Genomic DNA, 22,953 nt, shown 5'->3' on the forward strand with positions numbered 1-22,953 from the left:
TTCCCCCCCCCCCCCAATTTGCTGTATATGTGCTGTATTGATTACTGTTTTCTAAATTATTCACTGCTCATAATCAACGCGTTATGCCAACAATACCACTCTGTTAATCAAAATTAATCTCATTACAAAAGACACAAACTGGCTGCCCACAGCAAGCTGCCGAAAGCCTGGGCTTGACTGGCACGAGTTACCTTTTTATTTACTGACCAACCAAACGGCTCATCTACTGCTTTATTAAATGGCTTTATTCCCCATCCCAGTCGTGTTGATGAACAGAACACGTCAGAGATCGTCCCCTTTCACTCCATTCCCTGCCTCAAAAAAAGAAATGAGATGACATGGATTTTTTTTCCCCCGTGCTCTGGGAACCTTCCAAGGCTCCGGGACACACCAACCGCCAGCAGCGAGTTCCCAGATTAAGGAATTATTTCAAAATGCGGTTTGGACCCCAAACGGGAGGGTGTGACTGAGCATCCCCGCGGGCTCTCCCCGGAGGGTGTCCCCCCCCTCGGCACGGGGCTCAGCAGCCCCTGCCAAACCACAGCCTGAAAGCTGTTCTCCAGGAACTTTTAAACCCTTACTTTACATTCTTTGCTACCGATTTTTGTCGTTCCTCCCTCCCTTGACAAGCACAGCTGGTTTCCCTTCCCTTCCAAGCCCTGTTCGCCCTGGAGCACTTGGCCAAGCCTTCTGAAGCTGTTCCCAGTTATGAACATGGTTATGCTGGGGTTGTTTTCCCAGCTGAAGCTGGGTTCAGCTTTTTGGGACAGTTTCCTCTGAAGAGTGTTTGTCAGATGCTGATGTGCACCTCCCTTACACGAAAAAACGCAATCGAGCCATGATCATTGACACCTCAATAGTGACTCACCGTGGCCCTGGGCAGTTCCTCTTTATGGCTGAGTTCTACCAAGATCAGTCACTTCTCACTCTGGGCAACTGGGGGAAAGTCAGGTGCTACTTTTCTTTTTTTTTTCCCTCCTTTTTTTAAAGTTTTATTTCAGTGCTACCACTTACATAGAAAACCCCAAAGGTCTTATATCACTGATATAAAATCCCCAGTAGGTCTATTTAGTCCTATCTTCATTTTATTTTCATGCCATTTAGTGTTTGATATCGATCACCTACGTACATCCCACAACACAACGCTTTTGCCTTCCCCACTCCTGGTGGAGCTGAGGGCTGGAGCTCCCTCATCCCTTCACAAATTAACCAGTCCCAGCAAAAGAGAGAGAGAAAACCATCACTATTGGCAACCTGTGTCAGCAGTGAAACCCTGGCTCGTCGCAGCTGGGTCACAGCTCCGCTGCTGTCAGGGTTTTCAGGAGCTGCACTTGGGCAATTACATGTTCTTGTATTTTTTTATAAAGCATTACATCCTAAATGTCTGATTTTCTCTTGTGAACGTTAGTGTGTTTCAACGAGGAAGCAGCGTAGGGAGAAATCTAAAGAAAAGTGTGAATGGATCACAGAGTCAAAGAACGGTTGGGGTTGGAAGGGACCTCTGGAGACCATCTCCTCCAACCCCCTGCCAGAGCAGGTCCACCCAGAGCAGGTCCCACAGGAACGTGTCCAGGTGGGTTTTGAATGTCTCCAGAGAAGGAGACTCCACCACCTCCCTGGGCAGCCTCTTCCAGGGCTCTGCCATGTTCAAAATGAAGAAGTTCCTTCTCATGTTTAGATGGAAATTCTTACATTCAAGTTTGTGCCTGTTCCCTCTTATCCTGTCCCTGGGCACCACTGAAAAAAGACTGGCCCCATTCTCCTGACACCCACCCTTTCAGTATTTATAGGCGTTGATCAGATGCCCCCGCAACCTTCTCTTCTCCAGACTAAAGAGACCCAAGTCCCTCAGCCTCTCCTCAGCAGAGAGATGCTCCAGGCCCCTCATCCTCTCTGTAGCCTCTGCTGCACCAAACCAGAATGTGAAGTCAATGCTGCCAGCAACGAGCCGAGCCCTGCTGCTGCTAATGCCAGGAAACATCAACTGCAACTACCTCTGTTTAACATCGTTCTGTTTCTATAATTGTAATCTACAATAAATGAGAAATCAGAGTCTGATCCAACACGGCGATGGGCAAAAAGTTAGATGGATCAGTACATTGAAACGGTAACAGGTACAAGTGGAACACACGGCCAGGCCTTAATTGCACAGAAATGCACTCCCTATCTCTTTTCTCATTAACAAGGTATTTTTAACAAAATCTTTCCAATAACTTTTGAGAGAAACACACAGTTCCAGCATTGCAACTTCATCCCTCTAACCCAAACCAGCATCCTTTCCACCAGCCCGTGCCAGAGCCAAACGTGGGCACGGACACCTCTCTTTGTGCCATCGACCGAGCGCAGGAAGAGGAGCAAACAGCTACTCACACGATGTGTGCAAGGTCCAGGGGCTTCTCTGGCTGCTCGGGGAACACGGGCCGAGGAGGTTCCCTGCTCGGGACACAACCCAGGGATTTACTGATCGCGTGGCTCAGCTTCTTTGCAGGTGATTTCTGGTTTGGGAAAGAAGGAGAAAGATGAGTTGGCCATGGTGAAGAGCAGGGTATCGTGGGCTGGCAGACAACACAGAAGAGGAAAAAATGCATAGTAGCAGACTATTCGGAAACATCCACTTACAAAATCCCATAGCTGGGAAAGTAGTACAGCAGCTAGCACAGGTGAACACGTTCTGAGGGGTTTTTGGTGATAAAATATTGAAAAATGAAGTAGTTTAACAAAAGTATGTAAGAGCAAGAAACGATCCAATTCTCTGGTGTTTCTATCAGGCATTAAATCAAGGGGCAATCACATGCAATTAAGTATTCACAAGGTCTCCAGAACACGAGGGCTGTATTTGGAGGGAAGAATGACAGGAACTGGGGCAGGAGCAGGTTGATAACCATCCCCATCCACCCCAACTGGGAGGAAGCTGGGCAGGAGCAGGTTGATAACCATCCCCATCCACCCCAACTGGGAGGAAGCTGGGCAGGAGCAGGTTGATAACCATCCCCATCCACCCCAACTGGGAGGAAGCTGGGCAGGAGCAGGTTGATAACCATCCCCATCCACCCCAACTGGGAGGAAGCTGGGCAGGAGCAGGTTGATAACCATCCCCATCCACCCCAACTGGGAGGAAGCTGGGCAGGAGCAGGTTGATAACCATCCCCATCCACCCCAACTGGGAGGAAGCTGGGCAGGAGCAGGTTGATAACCATCCCCATCCACCCAAGCAGGAGGAAGCCAGGGCAGGAGCAGGAGGGAGCCACCACCACGGTTACCCACAGAGCCCCATTCCTCATCCTGGCTACTCAAGTTCAGCAGTGGCAGCGCTCAAACACAGTCTTCATGACCCAAACTGGTGTCTACCTACCAACAAGCACATCTGGGCTCTCCAGGCTCCAGAGAAAGTGCAAAAGTGAAATAAGCACTTCTAATAAATACTTCTGAGAGGCTGGAGTGTTTGTTCTCTTTTGTAACAGCAGGAGCTGAAGGAGCCCCCGTGCACTGTGTGCTCCTCAGGTACCTGACCTTCCACTTGGGGGGCCACAAGGTGAGGTCAAAATATCATTTCCTACCAACCACTGAATCACTCTGGCTATGGCCCTCAGCTTCCAGAACCCAACAGAAACCAAACACTCAGGTTCAGTTATTTCAGTCAATGTACCACCAGCACGTCACTCAAGGACTGGAACCACATATGTATTTATTAAACAAACCTCTTTCTATCCAACTTAGTGATAAACAAAGCACGAACAACTTATAGCTTATATAGCGATGCCTGCATAAGTGTGCAACTAGTCTATAAATACATTTTATGAATAGTCTATAAACAGATTTTATAAATAAAAGTTATTTTAAGCACTAAGAACAACCACTGAAGTGAGGTTTCCTGGAGCCCCGGCCGCCTCTGGAGAGGTCCCTTCCCACCCATTCTGTGATTCTATGATCTGCCTCATTTTACTGTTATTTCTTGTAATATCACAAGCTGCACAAGACACCAACACCAAGTAAGGCAGCGTTATCCCCCTTCTACACTGAAAATTGGTAAAGAAGCAAAAAAAAGATTCTGAAATTCAGTGCAGAGAGAAGTTTCCTTCTTCTCCAGCAGCAGCACTGTGTGAGCAGCCAGGTGGGCTCAGCAGAAGCACCAGGGCGATGGGAGGGAGCTCAGGGCACGGGAGAACCGGTGGGTGAGGGCATCGTGCCTCTGGTGGGAAACCCACCCTGGGAGAGGAGCTTCTCCTGGGGGAAGAGGAGCCCCGGGGATGATGAGGGAGCCCACGCAGAGATGGCAACATGACAGGGACTCAGAGTCCGTGATTTCATACTGTGACCCCTCTTGGCTCATTTCTGGGGGACTGAACACAAACCCACTCAAAAATTTCTCACACCTTCAAGGTGGATTAAATGGGAAATTAAATGAACCAGAAATGTAAGAGATGTAATTCTGAGAGCAAAAATCTTATTAACAGCTACTTCGGGTATCGCCAGCCTGTAACTGGGTAGATAAAGGGCCCGTCTGGTGTTTTGGATTCGATTAGTCCCCGGCGTAATGACTTCCCAGTGGAAGCCGGAGATGGGATCGCTGTAGAAACAGCTACACGTGTGTTGGGCTTGTGGGTACCTCCTCCAAAGCCACCACCTTGGGGCGGTTATAAATAACAAACATTCTGTTATTTATAGCAGGAAGAACGTTCCAACTCAACCGCAGTTGATAACAAGCCACCAAAACTCATTCCCCAGGCTACCCCTGCAGGTAACTCGGCTCTTCTGACGTCTCACCCAACGCTCAGGGATGACGGAGACCCCTGAGGTTCAGCCGACCGAAAAAATAAACAAACAGAACCAACACTGACTAATCCGCAGGCTTTCCAAATGAACAATCAGATTTTCAGTTCTGCTGCGTGTGCATAACTTGATGAATCGTTGTTTAAGGCTATTTAATAAAAGCAAAATTGAAATAGGCCGGAAGGAAGAATTTGGAAAGCGTTTGAAGTTCCTCCCCCCAACAGGCCCCAACAAGCAGCGTGTTCCTGCAGCAAAGCCGCTTTCAAGAAAAGGTTTCTACCTGAACTTACATATATATACACATATAAAAATCACTGTAGTAATATATATGTTTATATATAAAAATCACTATAGTATGTGATTTCTAGTATCAAAAAAATATCAAAGGCACTTCAGAACTCCAGGAAAAAGAACCCTATGAAAATACTCACTATTAATGCTTATTCTGGGTCCCAGGGCTCCAAAACTCTGAAAACATACCATACACGACTGAACTAGACTTGGCTGGACCGCCAGGAATGACAAATTTCTTTTCCTATTGTATGAGAGAAGGAGCCAATCTCTGCAGGTGTGATCAGTGGGAATGAGGACACTATTGATGAGTACACACATGGGTAGGTCAGGCCATTCCAGAGCTGAGCAGGACCAAAACCTTATGATGCACATTTTGTGGTTGCATTGTTCTGCCCGGACCCCAACCTACAGCACTTCCCCAAGGGTCTGGCATCGCTGAGGGGTGTTCAGCTCCCCCAGCCATGGATCCTCCATGGAGCTTTGGAGGTGCCACCTCAGAACTTCCCAATTGTCTGCACTCAACTGCATTGTTTTGAAAACATAATTGATCCAGAATAGACACCTTTAAATTAAGTCACTTTGCTGGATGTTCTTCACCTTTTGAGGTCTGGCTTTCCCCCCTTTACCAGCCGTACTCATCATCCAGCAGGTGATGGCAGAAGGGTCCCACTGAAGACTGACGTGACAAAGACCCTTCAGATGCCCTGACATCCACAACTGACTGTCTGCCATTGAACTAGCAACACAGCCCACATCCAAAAGTATGGTCTATTTTTTAAAAATTAAGAAAGACTCACTTTTAATTTTCATAAAATTAACACACAAGACTTGCAAAAGTTAAAATAGATTAAAAGAAAAAAACATTTAAGAGACCTCTCATAAAAGATCCCTCATCCCTGCCCAGTCACAGCAGACACCCCAGTCTGTAGTACTTTACATGTCCCTGAATTTCTTGGTTCATTTAAAACACTTTGTAGCTTAAAAAAAACCAGCAAATTGTTAGAAAGACTCAGATATAAGTTTCTTGAGCAAGAGCCAGAAATACTGCTACAAACTACAGGAACATAAATGTGTCCTGTGATTGCCTTATTGTTTACTGAAATCCTTCAAACTTCTCCATTTTGGTCCTTGATTTCCATCTTTTGTCTCTGCCTCACCTTCAGACGACCCTTCGCCTCTTAAAGTCACCCTTCTGTGATTTGGATTCTGACAATGCTGAACAAGAGAAATGTAAAAATCTAGCCTCTTTCAAGGTTCCCAACTATTATTTTCTTTTCTAGCTATTTTCTTTCAGACATTCTGTCAATTCATTCTGTAAAAACTCTGTTTCCCGATACTGTTTCCAGCAATCTTCTGCTCCCAGATCTGTCCACTGTTGAGTGTTCCTTCTGTACGCCCAATTCCCTCCTCTCCTTCCACTGAAGGAAATGGTTCCAGAGCCACTGCCTGGGTCCTGGGGCCAGATGATCTGCATTCTTGCTCTGTCAATCGAGGTGGCTGCACCCAGGTTGTCTGGCAGACCTGGTTCCTCACGGTTCCTCCTGGTTCCTTGTGGTTCCTCACAGTTCCTCACTCCTAAACCTTTCCCTGGCAGAGCACCGTTTGGACTCTGCTCAATCCAGGGATCGCTCCCACATTCCCATGGCTTGGACCCCGCGACAACCGCGCTGTTGTGGTTCCCAGAAGAGCCATCAATTTCCATTTTCCTGTTTCCCTTCCCATTTCCTGCTCCTCCAATTCACGTTACACCTTAAATCCGACGTGTTCTGCCCAGCCCGGTAGGAACCAAAGGGCTGAGAGCGAGCCCTGCGCCGAGTGGGGGTGACAGACCCACGGCAGAGGGGCAGGGTCTGACCCGACCCACAGCTCAGGGACCTCGGGGGCAAACAGAGCTGCTGTTTTATAACAGATCTACGGCTTTACATTAAAAGAGGCAGGCTGGATTTGTAGATACTTAAGGGGATAATAATCCACGGGTAGCTCGGATTAAACATGCCAGAAGTTTATTACCCACATGGTTAAAAAAGGGCAATATTTAAGACCAAATTTTCCTCTCTTTGCCTTCCAGCTACTGACTGGTATTAAACCCCAACTTTCCAAATTAAACAGTAATACTATAATGACTCTTCTTCAAGAAGATAATTACTAATTATAAGCCAATCATCATTTGAACTTCTTTCTGAATAAGCAAAAAGTTTGGCTTAATATTTTGCTATAAAATAGGGGTTTTATATCTAAAATTACCTATTACTTCTTGAGATGTGATTATCATACAGTCATCTGAGTGCTAGTTCTCATAATTTCTTTAAGGCTTTGTATATAAGAGTTTTCAGTGCACATATTCACAGTTGTCAGGACAATGACCATACTAAATCCTTCTCTTAAAGAAATACTGTCTTTAAAGATGCCACTCGGATAAAGTCCCTCTGTGGGCACAGCACTCACGCCAGCTGGTTCACCTTTTGGGGAGCCCAGGTATCGCAACCTTTAGGCCTTTTTAAGCTTGAAGAGAGGAAAATACGGGAAAAGTAGGACTGATGTGGAGAGGGGAAGAAAACACACTTGTTAAGGCTGAAGGGCTGTGCTGCCTTGTGTGCTTTAAACAGCAATGATGACCATCAATGAATTAACAACATGATTGTAATAAAACCAGTACAATTCACCTATTTATATGCTTTTGCTATTTGGAAACCTTTAAAAGCCCTGCTGTGCCATTCTACTATAAAAACTGTTAACTTTCAGAGCAAACGAGCAGAGAGGGGGTGTTTCAGCGGGACAGAGAGGGCAGTTACCCAGGAGGAATGCTCCTTCATCTGGTGCTGGTTGCTGTGGGGGCCGTTGGCGTGTCCGCGCCAGAAGCAGTTTTGGCAGAGCTGGTAGTTGTGGCACTGCTGGCACCGGTACCGGAACCCCATCATGCTCTCACAGCGGCAGTACGAGCACTCCACGGGATGGAAGACTTGGGGGAGATGGGAAAAGAGGGGGAAAAAACAAACAAACAAACAAGAAAAAAACAGTAATGAGCAGACTTCAGGAAAACCTTGACTGTCAAGTTTCACTGGAGCTTCCAACCCCCGCCCCCAGGTTTGTAACCACTAAACCAGCGTGTTATCCTGGGCAGGTCGTGGATTTCGAGTGCAGAGCAGGCAATTTCAGTAAGATCAACCGTAAATTTAAGTTGATGGTAACCCAGCAGTTCCATCTGAGAAGTTCAGTATTTCTGCTTCCGATTTCTCCCTTCTCTGATGCACTCAGACCCCCAGGTCTCCATGGAAGTCCAACACCAGGTGAGTGGGCAGGGAGTGCAGAAAGGCTTTGCTCACCCCGGGTAACTCCTGCCCGAGGAGATCATTGCCCTGGGGTCAGCTGAGAAGGGACAAACACAGAGCCCCACCATGGGCTTCTGCTCTGCATCTCCTCTCACCGAGGACCTTCCCTTGCTCTTCCCCAATCATGAGCTGCCTCTGGTACCCTACAGCTTGGGCTGGAGAGATCCCCAACACACCTCCACATCCTAACATCGTGAGAACTGGACAACTAATGTGGTGTGACACGCAGGAGCAGGCGAGAAAATAAACAGAGAAATGCTTCTTCCCTGTTCCTCCACCCGTGAACAAACAGTCACAGACTCGCTCCATCGAAGAGATAAGTCTTTGGAACAAACAAAAGAGGAGGGGAACGAGGGGAAGGAGATCTCTCACTGTGGGAAACACATCTCAGAAGGTGAGGGACGGGAAACGGAACGGAGGGATGAGGGTGAGTTACAGGAGCAAAGGGTTTAGCATCACTGTGGGTCGGAGTGTAAGTAATTAGAGGCTGGTATAAATAACTGCATAAATAAATAACTGTATAAAGAACAGGAAAGCAGCAGCTCACTGGCCAGCCAGCTGACATCCTGAGATATGTCTGTTATCAACGACTGAAAGATGGGAGAGAAATCATTAGAAAGAGCCTGAAGTTTTGGTCTATGATAAAAATTATGCCTTAGCTGTTCCAATGAGAGTTGAGCAATTCTGCAGAGGGCAATGACACTCCTGCAGAGTCACGGCCTCTGAGGGAAGGTTTGCCCCGTGAATCAGAGGTGCCTGATGCCCCCAGAGTGGATGCACAAGTAGGAACTCTTAAAAACACACGGGGAACAGCTAAAGCAAAGACACCCTGAGCATTGACCCAGTGGGGAACGCTGTGGGTAATTAAGCCCAGATGATCAGGCGGATGATGCTTTATTGCAGCACAAATCAACGCTGCATAAAGCAAGGACTTGATGGTGGCAAGGGATCTCCACACACAAACACCCAGTGGGAATGGACCGCAGAGGAACTCGTGACTTGGTTTTTTTAACACAAAAAGTAGAGAAAGCAACGAAAAGAAAGACTTCTAGATTTGTGTCAAACAGTGGAAAAGAACTGGTGGAAAAAGATGACAAGTGACCTGAAGTCAATGTGCCAACAGAGCCATGTTGTGAGTTTTAGGCAGCGGAGGAGAGAGAACTTCAGTGCAGCACGTTTCAGCAAACTCACAGAATGAGGAGATAAGGGACAGGAAGAAACAATTCAACAGGAAAACTGAGTTCGAAGAACTGTCGGCTCCTTAAAGAAATGACACTACAGAAACCAGCACAAACTCTGTTGGTGCAGAGGAAAGAGCAGACTGTAGTAAAAGACCAATTTGGCTGAAATTAAGGGTTCCTCAACAATTTAAAATTCCAAAGGAAGCCTACAGAAGCAAAATCCAGGGCAAATTATTAACGAGGGTTAAAAGAATAATTCAAATATTCAAAGTCAGAAGAACAGAGCAAGGGAAAACTAGCAGGGGATTTAAAAGAGACATTACAAGAATTGCAATTACGATCCTTAAAAGGGTGTGAAATTATGCATATGTAACTACTGACTTCTCATGTTGTTTTAACTTGTAGAATACATACGGGAACAAATAATACAGCAAAGTACCATATGCATCTGAAGAAGAACAGAGAAATGAGCCGTGGAAGACATTTGCCAAATCAACATAGTGTCTTTCCATGACGGAGTAATTGACCTTGAAAATAGGAAACAGGCATCAAATGTCATCAATTTTTCATTTAACTGCAGCGCTCCTTACAACATCAGTCTCCCGTGAGAGCCTCGTGACACAGGAGATGAAAGGACTGGAACCTGGATGGGAGGGGAGATACAGAGGAGATGAAAGGACTGGAACCTGGATGGGAGTCCCACCGGGAAAAGACCAGAGAGCAGCTAATTGTCAAAGTGGAAAGATCTAATAAGCAAAGGGCTTTATTCCAGCTCACACACTGGTTAATATTTCTCATATTGAATGATCATCAAAAATGTCCGATTTGGGGCATCGCATTTCAAGGAAGGGGCGGGTTAAAGAGGGAGAAAGTGACGGAGTTGTCTGGACACTGAGCAGACATCTCGGGCAGGAGAAGGTTTCAGCAAATGTGCAAGAGGTATTTACAAAAACAGCAACGCATTCTCCAGAGCCAGGGGCAAAAAACCCAGGTACTTAAGGGTTTAAACTGCAATAAGAAAAAAGCTCATGCCAGAATATTATTAAAAACACCAACTTTCTCACCCTGAGAATATTTAAACCGTGATCTCACCCCAGCTTCGAGTCCAAGGTGGTGTTGAAACTTTTTGATAGAGGATTTTGAGCAGCAGCGAGGTAAATCTCTTTCAAGAATGTCTGCATACATTCAAGTTTGCCTTTGGAAGGGAGATGGATGAAGCCACAGGTTCCCAAAGCCGCCGCAGGGAGAGGCAGCCACTGGTGCCAGCTCTGCCTCCTCTGCCCACACATCTCCCCTCTCCTCTGCATCCAGGAGAGATTCCTGCTGATGGGAAAGGGGGCAAAAGCGCTACAGGGTCCTGAATGAGGTCCCTTCCAACCCAAACCATTCCATCATTTTAGGAAAGGCAGAAATTCTCAACCCCTTTCAGAAATTATTGAAGCTATTTCGATCTTCTGGGAAAGTTAAGGATTTATTCGTGGCAGAAGGCGGGCAAAGCTCGAGTTGTAACACACGACCTGACCCAGGTGAACAATGCCATGGGGCATTTTTAACTGGGGAACTGCTAAACAGCAGCCACATTCTCCATATCATGCACCTTTGGGTTTTTTCAATAGCTGTATTTGTGGTAAGATACAATCCTTGCCCTGGAGAGTTGATGAGGTAGCAAAGTATTTCTACAAACGTTAATATAAGCTTACAATAACAGCCATGGCATGCTTAAAAGCCAGATTATTATTTTTTTTCCTATATTTTCCCTTTGTTACAGAAGGGAGAGGAAAAAAACCCCATAGCCTGAAGACTTCTTCCACTTGCATTTACAAAGGATCCCATTTCTACAAAAGCAGAACTAAAGGGATTAGAAGCCAGCACAAAAGCAGACAGTTATTACGCTCACATCAGCACGCAAATGGGGATGATGGCTCTGGGAAACAACGGCTGGGCCAGGGATTTAGATCAGTGCTCCCAATCCAGGAGTCTATGCCATGCCTTGAGAAAGAAAACGTGTCATTTTTTTACCTGTAAATGTTATTTTGCCAATAAAACAAGCTCGGTTCAGAGCTTAATTGCCTTTTGCTTATATTGGAGTTGAAAAGACAACCAAGAAATTGCAGGATTATTGTTTTTTGGGGTTCTTTTTTGTTTTGTTTTGTTTTTTAAAGGTGTCAACCAAAGTGTTCAAGTGCCTCTGAAGTAACTCTGCAAGGACTGCCAGAGTAATTAACGAGAATATTTACAAGCTGTGGAGGAGACAAACATCTGGTTGGGAGGGAAGTCGAGGGAACAAAAGCTCGAGGCTCTGACAAGTGCAATCCAAAGAAAAATAACTTGGGGGGAAATCACCAGGTGAGCGCGGAAGAAGCCGACTGCTAATGACTGGAGAGGAGTTCAAGGTGGGGGAAGCAAAGCACAGACTCAAAGGATGGGTCTTTACAGGTTGAGCCCGTGTTTATCAGACAAACATTGTTCACAGCCTGGTGGTGGAGGAGGAGAACTTCAGGGAATGGTTTAATGGGGTTTCCATTGCAATCAGAGTGAGAATCACAAAATCCTGAAGGGCTGAGGCTGGAAAGGGCCCTGGAGCTGCTCAAGCAGGGCCATCCCCAGCCACTGCTCAGGACCCTGTCCCATCAGGTCCTGACTATCTCCAGGGATGGAGACCCCGCAACCTGGGCAACCTGATGGGTTTGACCACCTTCACCATAAAAGAATTTCTTCTTACGTTTAAAGAAAATTTCCTGTATTTCCATTTGTGCCTGTTGCCTTAAGGGCCCAAATCAACATCTGAAGCTTAAGCCCCTTTAGTCCTTGTGCAGCACCAGGACACTACTCCAGGGCTTTGTCTGGGCCCCTCGTGCCTCAGGCTGCAGCTCCAAGATGGCCACAGGGAGATGGTTTTGCCTATGTTCTGGGAAAGCTTTCCATTGCAAGGAGGCAGGCATTCCTGTGACCTCCTACAACCATTCCTTTCAACAAAATGTAAGGTTTACAACAAAAGTACAGGTTTGCAGGGACAAGAGGATGAAGGAAAAGGCAAGAAGTCGCTGCTGGTTTTCTGTTAGAGCACCCTGTCACCCGGGGGTGGGAGGGACACTGCAGGTCATCTCGTATTTTAACTAGGTCAACTTCCCCTCCTTTTTTAAAGTTTTCCCATAAGATTTGTCTCCATGAAATTGCTCCCCTCAAAATCCTCCTTAGAAATTTTTTTTTTTTTTTTTGATGAAACTGGCAGGAAACCTGTGGAAACAGACAGAGCAACGGGGAGATTCAGCCCTCCTCTGCTGCAAGGAAGAAAGGGCCCATCAAGCATCTCGGCTCCAGCCTTGTCCAGAGCTGAGCAAATGCAGATTAAATTCACAGCCAGCTGCGCTCTGCAAGAGGCTCAAGAGAAGGCCACGCAACAAATGCCAAGACACAGCCCTTCAAAGTCACACTGGGTGACGTGACAATCACAGGAATAAAGGTCAAGAAACAGTGGATGGAATATAAATCATGGAAACTGGGCTGGAGACAGCCTGGGAACAGCCAAGGGAAACCCAGAGTTTGTCCCCCTGCCCCTCGAAAGGAAGAAGTCCCTGCACCCTGAAATGACCATAAGTGCATTAAGCAGAAGAGGAGATGCCAACTAGTGGGGTGGGGGTTTGGAGGATGATAACATGATTATACCGTGGTGAAGGAAACAAAAGATGAAGTTTAGTTTATGGGTGAAGAAAAAAAAAAAAAAAAGGAGGGCTGTTTTTTTTTCCCTAGAATTCACATACAACAAGTCACATACATATACTGTCTGCAGCTGTAAAAGAAATCAAGCACACCATCTTTTTGGCCTCTAAAACCAACAGATAGTTTCAATATGCTTTCACAGCCTTCTGCAGGAAACCTCTTTGCTCCCTGAACTCCCCCAAGCCCCTCAGCCAAATGACCTGCCAGTAAACCCAGGACATTTTAGTTAAATAAAGGTCTGGAGGTAAGAGAGCTCAATGTTTCCCTCCCATAGCGAGGGCTGGTGACTCACGTGCTCAAGTGCTGCTCAAGACAGTCATTTGAAGGGACACCAAACCTTCTGGAGCTCACACTTGAAAGAGCATGTTAAAGCATAGTTCAAGTGAAGTTTTTTAATAACGTTTCAGAATAAACATGAACATTTAGAGAATATTGGTTTTCTGCTGCTTGTTTTTCCGTCGTTTGCTACTAATGATGCTAGAACTCTAAAAGTGATCTCATTTTGCAGTGCTGCTGCTGATTTCAGAAAGAATCAGTCTCCATCCCAGCAGCGTTAGAGTGTAACACAAGTCTGGCCTGAAATGCTCTGGGGGTGAGACAGTGGAAAGGATGAAGGCACGAAGCGCCTCGTTACGTGCACATTCACAGCTGGTGAACAGAACCCCTGCTCCGACCAGATGTCTCACACAGGAAAATACTCCATTTACCATTTTCAACATGGGCGAGTCTGTGCATGAGAGGCAGCCACACAAGGCACTGAGGAGGCGGATCAGCCATCAATGTGTCTAAAAACATGTTTAGCATGATCTTTTTCTGCAAAGAAAAGAGAAAATACAACTTGATTATATGAAAAATTTCAATTTTCTATACCGAAAACTACTTCAGCCTCAAAATCTCCCTATGAGTCAATTTCTGTCTAGCAGGAATATTTCCTGTGCTATAAAGAGATAAAAATCACAGCTTTGCTCAGGGAGTTTCAGTCTGTATCAGGCAAATAGTAACACCACAACGAAGGTATTAGTAGAGACACAATATAACGATACAAAAATAAATGATAAACAGATGAACAGAAAACTCCCAGAAATGGAAGAGAGGACTGGCTCCTGAGCTGCAGCTAAATATTCTTATTTTGAAGAGGGATACAGCACTGTGAGCAGAGGTTATTTAACAGTGCAGAAAACAGCATTTCAAACAGACAGACAGCACTGAAAATAGCAGACACACATAAAAGTAATTACAACTAATACTCATACACGATGCACACAGTATGTGACCTTTTTTTAAAGGAATAATAATAATAATAAAAAAAAAGGAGGCAAGGGGAGAACTAGATGGGGAGCACAGAGTCACCCCCCCGGAGGGAGTGTGGAGCCGGAGGAGAAGCCAGCTGCAGCTCCATCAGAGCACACTCCCACCACCCCTTACACACAAGCCCACCCTGTCCTTAATAAATACATCCTCATTACTCGCTTTAACAAGACGTGCAGCTTGACCCTACAGAAGCCAAGGGCCCAGGACCCCGAAGGGAACGTCTCAGCTCAGCAGAAATGCTGCAATTAAGCCGCTCTGTAATTGAGACACAAAAGGGACCCACCACGGCAACGAGAGGACAGGCTGGGCCAGAAGGACAGATTCTGACCGAGGCAGAGCACATCATGGTGATGCAGTGTCTTCATGACAAACATTCAGACTGTGGTCAGGTGACTGTATGTCTGAAGAGAAGTATGACATGATACCTTACATCTGTGGAAGCCCCCCCTTGCCCTAGAATACTAAAGTATTACTGGAAGCTCTTTCCACATCTGGAAGCCATCACATGGAATGCAGCTCTCGCCAAAAACATCCCAATAAACTCCATCTTGCATGGGCAACAAGTCTGAATTATTCCATCTGCGACCCACGGAGTGAAGGGAACACAGCCACTGACACTGCCCTGTCACCACTCGGAGAGAGTAAATGATGAGCCTCTTGCACCTCCAAGAAGAGGCTCCCAGAACCAGGACCTCCATGAGCAGCCAGGAGCCACAGCTGGCCAGGAAGGCTTTGTCTCTTGGCAGTTTAAGTAACACCAGGGGACGTTCCTGGCACTAAAACTCAATCCTGGATGCTTTTATATTGTTAAACCCGTGCCGGGTTCAACCGCTCACTCTCCCAGATGATTCCAACACCCCGATCAGGTGTTAACATCAGCTCAGAATAATTTTCAATAAACTGTTTCCATGTAACCACCCTGCTTGAGGGAATAAGACAGTTTAATCTCCTGGATGTGGTTGGACTCTTCCAGTTGGCCTCAGGAGCCCAGCACAGCTCACGGCACCGTTGAGCTCACCAGAACAGATGTAGCTCACGTGTCCCTCATGTAAACCCCAACGTCTGACACCCCACAGCTTCACCAACGCCATCCGGAGAGGATTTCAGCAAAAAGATGGGCTGTAAACAGGAGAATACCATGGAAATACCTCTGGAAAGCTTATTTTCAAATCTGGGAGGCATAAGAAAATGAACTGAAATCTCAGACAGATTATCCTTCTTCTCCCCAGGACCTGTTGGTTTAATGTCTTCAAATAAATGAATTAACTGTCTTGGGGTACAGGGTGTATCTGGATTAATTAAAAAAAACAAACAGCCAAACATATTACCGCTCTCCACAAACTTGGCCTTTCACTAGGGACTGTGTTTTGCTGAATAAAACCAGAGCAAAGGAACTGCTAAAAGTGAATCAATAGGAAGAATTAAACCGCTGTGTGCACGGGAGCCAAAGTCAGGGGCTACGAGATGCTGCAGGGGATCATGCACATCACAGAATCATACAATTGTCTGGGTTGGAAGGGACCTTTCAGATCATGGAGTCCAACCATCAACCCACCACTGACCCATGTCCCTCAGCACCACATCTGCCCAGCTTTTAGATACCTCCAGGGGTGGTGACTCCACCACTGCCCTGGGCAGCCTCTGCCAAGGCTTGCTCTGTCCTCAGGAGCAGATGAGCTGGAGCCCTCCTTGCTTCCTAAATCAAAGCCTAAATCAAAGGCTGTTTCCTACTGTGTTGTATTTCAAATACACTAATTGCTAATTAACTTAGACTTAGTAAAAGTGACTATGAATTCTAAACCTCAATACTTCAGAAATTTCTTCCAGAACATAATCATTACCAGCGTCTGCACATTTCATTTCAGGCCTAAGATTATCTAGGTTGATATTCACAGTTGAATTAAGGATTATTTACACTATTGACATTATGTCAAATTAGAAACAAATCCTTAGAACAATTAAATTACACCTAATATGTAAAAAGCTCTTTTAAGACCATTACTGCAACATCTACTCCAAACAGCAGACATAATGGAAATATTTTGGAAACACCAGCTACAGCAATAAACACAACAGTGAAAGGGATTTAAAAACAAACTCTGTGTGCTTTGTACAGACCAAGCAACCAGCGAGTGATTTGGTGAAACTAAGTCTCTTAACACACTGAGAAAGCTTAAAAAAAAAAAAAAAAGAATAAAGGGAAAATAGTGAAAATGCTGTGTTTCATGTTCTAGAAAAGAAACAGGTCATCCTTGCTGTTCTTCTGATGGGGAACAGTGTCCCTTCCAGGAGGGGAAACAAACTAAAATTGTGCAAAATCCTTTAATTGCCTAAGACCTAGACCTACTATATTAAATTACTCAGATTTTCTTACAACTGCTAAGGTTATAGAGTGTACAGTACTGACCCCCCTCCCTCCAGCCCCACACGAACTACCCCCCAGCAGGCAGCAGAAGAAAGCACTGCATTCACAAGCAGTTAATAACCAAAATCCTGGTTTGTTCTCTCTTACTTGTTGTGGGAAACAGGTCCGTACGGAGTGCTCCGTGTACCCGAAGGAAGGCCCCTCAAACACCGCCGTTGGAAGCTTTAGAACTTCTTTCAAAAACTGATCGAACTTGGTAAATATCATTAGTCCGTTTGAATCTGATATTTGAGAGAAAATATCTGTAAGAAAAATACAATAAAACCCCACAGTAAGTACATGCTTTACAGAAAAAAAAAAATATATATTTCAAGCCATTTAAACCCTGAGAAATTTCTTTTTTTGTTTGTTTTATTCTGAACATAATTTCTTTCTGGTGTCCCCCCAGGCAAACAGCACACCGGGTCTCTGACAGACTGGCAGGGTCAGAGCACTCTGCACAGGGAGATTTCTGACAAGAACACTAATATTAGTAAGACCTAAAACTTTCCAAGATGTGACAGGCACCAGAATTCTATGAGGTTATTGAGGACACCATCAGCAATTAAACATCAAACAGGATATGTTGACAGAAAATAAGCTTAATTTCAGTGATCAAAACTAGGTCTGTAAAAGAAAAGAGGAAAAAAAAAAAAGACTATTTCAGAACGGCTTATTTCTAGTAAACTAGAGAAATTATTCCATTCTCCTGAACGAGCAGGCACATGAAGAAGCCTACAATAGGTGGGGGTGATAAGGCTGTCTGGAATTTGTAGCACTGGCTAAAGGGACAAGCTTCAAGTGAAGTCTGAAGTCCTTGTTCAATAATCTTACAAGGCACATTAGGAATAACAGGGGGAGAAAATTTAACCTGAAAGTTGAATGTGGAAGAAAAGTCAGGATCAAAACCATAGAATCACAGAATGGTTTGGGTGGGAAGGGAGCTTAAAGCCCCCCCAGTGCCACCCCCTGCCCTGGGCAGGGACACCTCCCACCAGCCCAGGTTGCTCCAAGCCCCCTCCAACCTGCCCTTGAACCCCTCCAGGGACAGGGACACATCCCTGAAAGCTGTGGGAACAACTAAAACTAATTAAAGAGCCCAACTTCCAGAATCCAAATCCGTTCCAGATCAGCACCAGCTCCAGAACCAGCAGCTGCAGGAGAACTGAAGGTCTGGTAATGAACCTGTCAGGGTGGGACTGGGGGAGCACGACTGGAACATGACAGTACTTGTATTTAAAAGAGGACAGAAATCTTCTGGGTAAATACAGTCTATTAATCTGAGCTCAACAGTACGCAAGATTGAAAGGATTTTAAGGAGAAAGTTAATTAAAGCTATAGAAATAGATTGAGAATGAGGTAAAATAGAACAGGCTCTATCAAGGGTAAATTAAAAAAAACCCAACCCACAAGCAAACCCAAACCCCACTAACCTATATCTTACAGTCATTAAAAATTGCTTTTATAGCCCAAGTAAAGTTGAACTCATTTACTCAGAGAACTTCCACATGGGAAATTACCAGTGAAATTAGAAAAGATACAGATTAGGAGAATATAATTATAAAGTCATCTGCCCTTTTAAAGGACAGCAAATTACCCTCAATGAGAAAAGCCCCAGCGAGCCAGGGGCTAAGAGTGTCACCTCTCCAGAGCTCACCTCAGGGTCACAACAGGCACGTGCCAACAGCTTCCCCACAGCAAGGTATTATATTTTAATTCACATATAAAATTTCAGGTCAACGCCACTGTGCTATAAACATGTATTTTTAAAACAGAGAGAATCACAAATTTAGAACTAGAGAAAGCACTGAAAACACTCCATTTGCTCACATTTTCAGAATAAAAAAAAATGAGCCTGTTCATGTGTAAGTACAGAGACCAAGCTACTGTCAGCCATATAAAATACGAGGTGAGGAGAAAAAAAATACTGACAGTCTCCTGGATTTGCAGAAAGGCTGGTGTTCCAGCCCAGACTGGGCTGGGAGCGGAGTCAGGGCAACAAGTAAACTGGGACCAGAAGAAGTTGGGTGATGAAATGGGTCAGTCAGCAGAGAGACAGGTGGGAAAGGCAGGAACGGGAAGAACACCAGACAGCACATCCATAACCACCAGGAGAAGCCGTGAAGAGCAGGAGAACAGCTGAGGTGGGTGAGATCAAAAGCCCATTTCTCCCCAGAGCAGATGGCTCAGGAAAACACCTTCCCCACAACGTTCCTCTGATCAGTGCCTTCAGTGCCATCGGTTCAGGGAGTAATCGAGTGCTGGAAATGTTTGACACCGTCAACAGCCTTTGGTAAATTTTAAAGAAGTGCTGGTTCTTGTTGTTTCCAGCTATCACTGCTCATTTCAGTCACCAACAGATAAAAAAAATGGTGTTTTCCCGGTACGGAAACACGCGCAGCCTAAATATTAACATGTGCATGTGATGATTTCTCACTATATTTTTCAGACCTTGTCATGAAGTTTAGTTCAGCACACTAGTATTTCACATTGTTATACGTGCTTTAAAACTAGCAAAGAAGCTTAACTGATGTAGAGGAGTCTGAAGACAGGGAACGAGAGCCATGGAGATTAGGAGGAATGGATTATTACCAGATAACTGTCATAAAGGAAATTTAGGGTGAGGTGTGAACAGTAAAGTCTGACAGTGACAGTGAGATGAACTTCACAGCTCTGCAGGGTGGAAATGAAAAGAGAAAACACCCACAACAACTGTTCACGTGGCTGCTAAGAGAGAGAGAAGAACAAGAACTACCACTAAAGGACAAACCCAGTGTTTATGGGCATCACCGATTCTCTACTGCTACAGCAGAGGGCTCCCGAAACAAGGGAAAAAGGAAGTAAGATCGATGAAAAGAGAATAGAGTTAAAAAAGTAAGAACTGAGAAGCTGGAAATGCAGAATGAGCTGCTGCAGAGAGCACCTCAGAGGATGCAGGAGATACACAGAACCCCCCGACACCCCTAGAGCAGGGGAAACGGCAGGCCTCAAGTTCTACATGTGAAGAAGTGCCCAGGCATTTCAGAATCACCAGATGTCCCTGCAAACCCTCCCGAGACCAGGCTCAGTGTGGTCCATGGCCAGCAGATGGCACGCACCACAAACACATGAGCAGAGCAGGCTTCATTTCGGTGTACAGATTGCTGAACAAGCAGAAAAGCCACCTTCCAGAAATTCAAACAATAAACCATCCCTGGTCAGTCACGGAAATAAAATATTTCATCAAGTGGCTCGATTCGCTTGAAAATACTCACATCTTAATTTGTCCAGTATTTTGCCACCACACATGGTTGCTAACATCGCTTTCACCGAAAACACCGTCAGCTTCCCGTGGCCCTCGCTGCAAAAAAACATGACCTGGTAAGTAATTACTGCATAAAAGGGAAAGTAACAACAAAACTCCAGGCCGAGGAAGGAAATATACAAAAGCCCTCCGTTAACTACTAGGATCTGTCACAAAAGTATTTAATATAACGTGAAGACAGTGACAACAGCAGCATTTCTAATACATTGGAAGAGTTAACAAGTGTCTAATCACAAATTAAATTTTCTTTCAGAATTATGAAAAATGCACGGATAAAGGGACTGCCATTTGTCTTGCTCACCCCATAACTGTCCCATAAAAAAGTAACACATGAATTTTTTTTCCATTAAAATACATTTGTTCACTGTAAAACATCTCAGGGAAGGAAATGCACAAAAGCCCTCTGTTAACTACTAGGATCTGCCAGAAGTATTTAATATAACACGAAGACAGTGACAACAGCAGCATTTCTAATACATTGGAAGAGTTAACAAGTGTCTAATCACAAATTAAATTTTCTTTCAGAATTATGAAAAATGCACGGATAAAGGGACTGCCATTTGTCTTGCTCACCCCATAACTGTCCCATAAAAAAGTAACACATGAATTTTTTTTCCATTAAAATACATTTGTTCACTGTAAAACATCTCAGTTTTTCCTCTGCTACCCTTTGTTATTTGTTTTAAATTTTTAGTCCTTGATTTAAACTCTGATGCTCAAACACACATTTTATTTTAAGAACAGTACAATAATTGACAGCTAATGGAGAAGTCATATGATATCCTGAATATACCACATAGAACAGGGATAATGTCAACAGGGTGTTATTCTAATTTAAGTTAATAAGGCTGCTGTGCTCTCAGAACAGATGGCACACTTGGGGAACCATTTTCCAGTATCAGCAAGAGAAAATTAATTGGTCTCTATGGAAAGTATGAAAAAAAACCATTTATAGCGGTATGGTGTGTATGAACAGTGACGTGAGTTACTCCTGGGGGAAGGGAGAGAGAAAGGGAAGTGTGAAATTACGCAGGAATTAAGTCACCAGACGCACAGAAGGCAGCTGGGTTAAAGCACAGCCCAGTTGGTACCAGTAACAGTTTGCATCCTGCCTCCTGAATTCCTCTGATTTCATAGTAAGGACGAGCGGTCAGAGAACCTCCAACAGAGGACACTAAGGCAGCTGCAGCGTGGAGGGCTCGGTGTAAACCCCCTGGTGCCATGAAGCTGGTTCAGGGGTGTGTGGGGCAAAAGAAACGTGTGTCACCGGGGTAAAAGTGTTGGAATTCCCAGCAGCTTACACTGAGTAGTTACCCTCAGCTCTACACAGCAACAGTGGGAGAGACCCGTAACCCAGTGAGAAAGTTAAAGGAGAAAAAGAACTGAAATAAGTTCATGTAACTGTAATTACATGTATTGGACAGCTAATGTGTACTGTCACCAAAAATACAATGACGGGGAAAATACGATGAGTGTTGGAAGAGACCTAGAAAAACTCCAGACTTCTCAGTGGGAAGGAGATGTGTATTTAGCACGTGTGCTTGGAAAGTGTTAAGAGCAGAATTAGTCGAAGCAAACATTGGCTCCTGGCACTGAAGCAGTGACGAGGTCTGACATCAGTGGCACTGAAGCAGTGACAAGGTCTGACGTTGGCCACCGACAGCAGCGAGATGGAGACATCAGAAGAGCCACTTCACATAAGGAGACCTACCATGGTAAGGTAATGGCTCTCAACCTCTCTCAGGCTGAGAAATAAACATACTGTTTCTCCAACACAGACTCTGGTATATCCTTCTGATATTCCCTCTGCAGAAGAGGGGGGTCTTTGCTAGAGCCACACCGCAGGGAGGTCTGTGTGGAGGAACGGCGACTCGAGGGCCATGGCTGTTGACATCCAGTGGCCTTTTAACCACTGTTTGAAGAAACTACACAAAGGGAGAAAACTAAACATGTTATATATTTATCAGGAATGGAGCAGAACCACTTGAGAGAGGCACCCCAGAGCTTTCTGCAGCACGCTGATCCATGGGCATCTCCTCCCACGTACACACACCTCCCTGCCAGCTCTGCCGGGCTGATGAGGAGGTTTCTTCCTCATCACATCACTCCACACTGGGCTTGTCAGCTCCCCTCCTCACTCGTTTGTTGGGCATCCTCTCCCTCCACCTCACTGCACACTGCTCTGTTACCAGCACGCAGTCTGGCTTCATAATTATGATTTAAAAGTATTTGGAGCAACTAAACCCACTGTCAAATCAAATGTGATTTCTAGAAATGATGAAAGAAAAACCTGACTGCTCTGAAAGAGCCAAATGGAGTCAGAAAGGGTCCCTTACTCTGGGGTGCCAGAAATGGGTGGGGGGCTTTGGGAAGCCACGGGAGGCGATGATCGGGAAAACCAAACCAGGAATAAACTGCCAAAAACTCTCCATGGGAGAGCAGTGGAGAACATGGCACCACCGCCCTTCCTCCTCACAGCTCAGCCCTGGTGCAGAAGCGATGGCTCACACTGTGTCAGCAGAGCCACAGGAGCACTGCTCACACCCAACACCAGCTCCCACCTGAATCCTCCGACGGGAGCACACTGGGAAATGTTTGATTCCTCTACCTGGTTAATATTAATGACTTTGTGATTGCCCC

At 45.3% G+C, this 22,953-nt stretch overlaps 1 protein-coding gene across 6 annotated transcripts in view; it reads right to left on the minus strand.

Annotated features, from left to right (window-relative positions):
• The window catches only part of DTNB (dystrobrevin beta), a 138,915-nt gene that overhangs the window by 97,769 nt on the left and 18,193 nt on the right, over positions 1 to 22,953 (minus strand). For all 6 annotated transcript variants that reach the window (XM_014961573.1, XM_014961572.1, XM_014961571.1 and 3 more), the window contains exons 5-9: positions 20,264 to 20,349; positions 17,118 to 17,272; positions 14,002 to 14,107; positions 7,857 to 8,023; positions 2,371 to 2,495 (exon numbers count right to left, since the gene is read on the minus strand). In XM_014961573.1, the coding sequence (XP_014817059.1) occupies positions 2,371 to 2,495; positions 7,857 to 8,023; positions 14,002 to 14,107; positions 17,118 to 17,272; positions 20,264 to 20,349 (639 nt within the window). The remainder of the gene's footprint in view (positions 1 to 2,370; positions 2,496 to 7,856; positions 8,024 to 14,001; positions 14,108 to 17,117; positions 17,273 to 20,263; positions 20,350 to 22,953) is intronic.

This window comes from Calidris pugnax, unplaced genomic scaffold (assembly GCF_001431845.1).
Source record: "Calidris pugnax isolate Ruff unplaced genomic scaffold, ASM143184v1 scaffold639, whole genome shotgun sequence".
Lineage (NCBI taxonomy): Eukaryota > Metazoa > Chordata > Aves > Charadriiformes > Scolopacidae > Calidris > Calidris pugnax.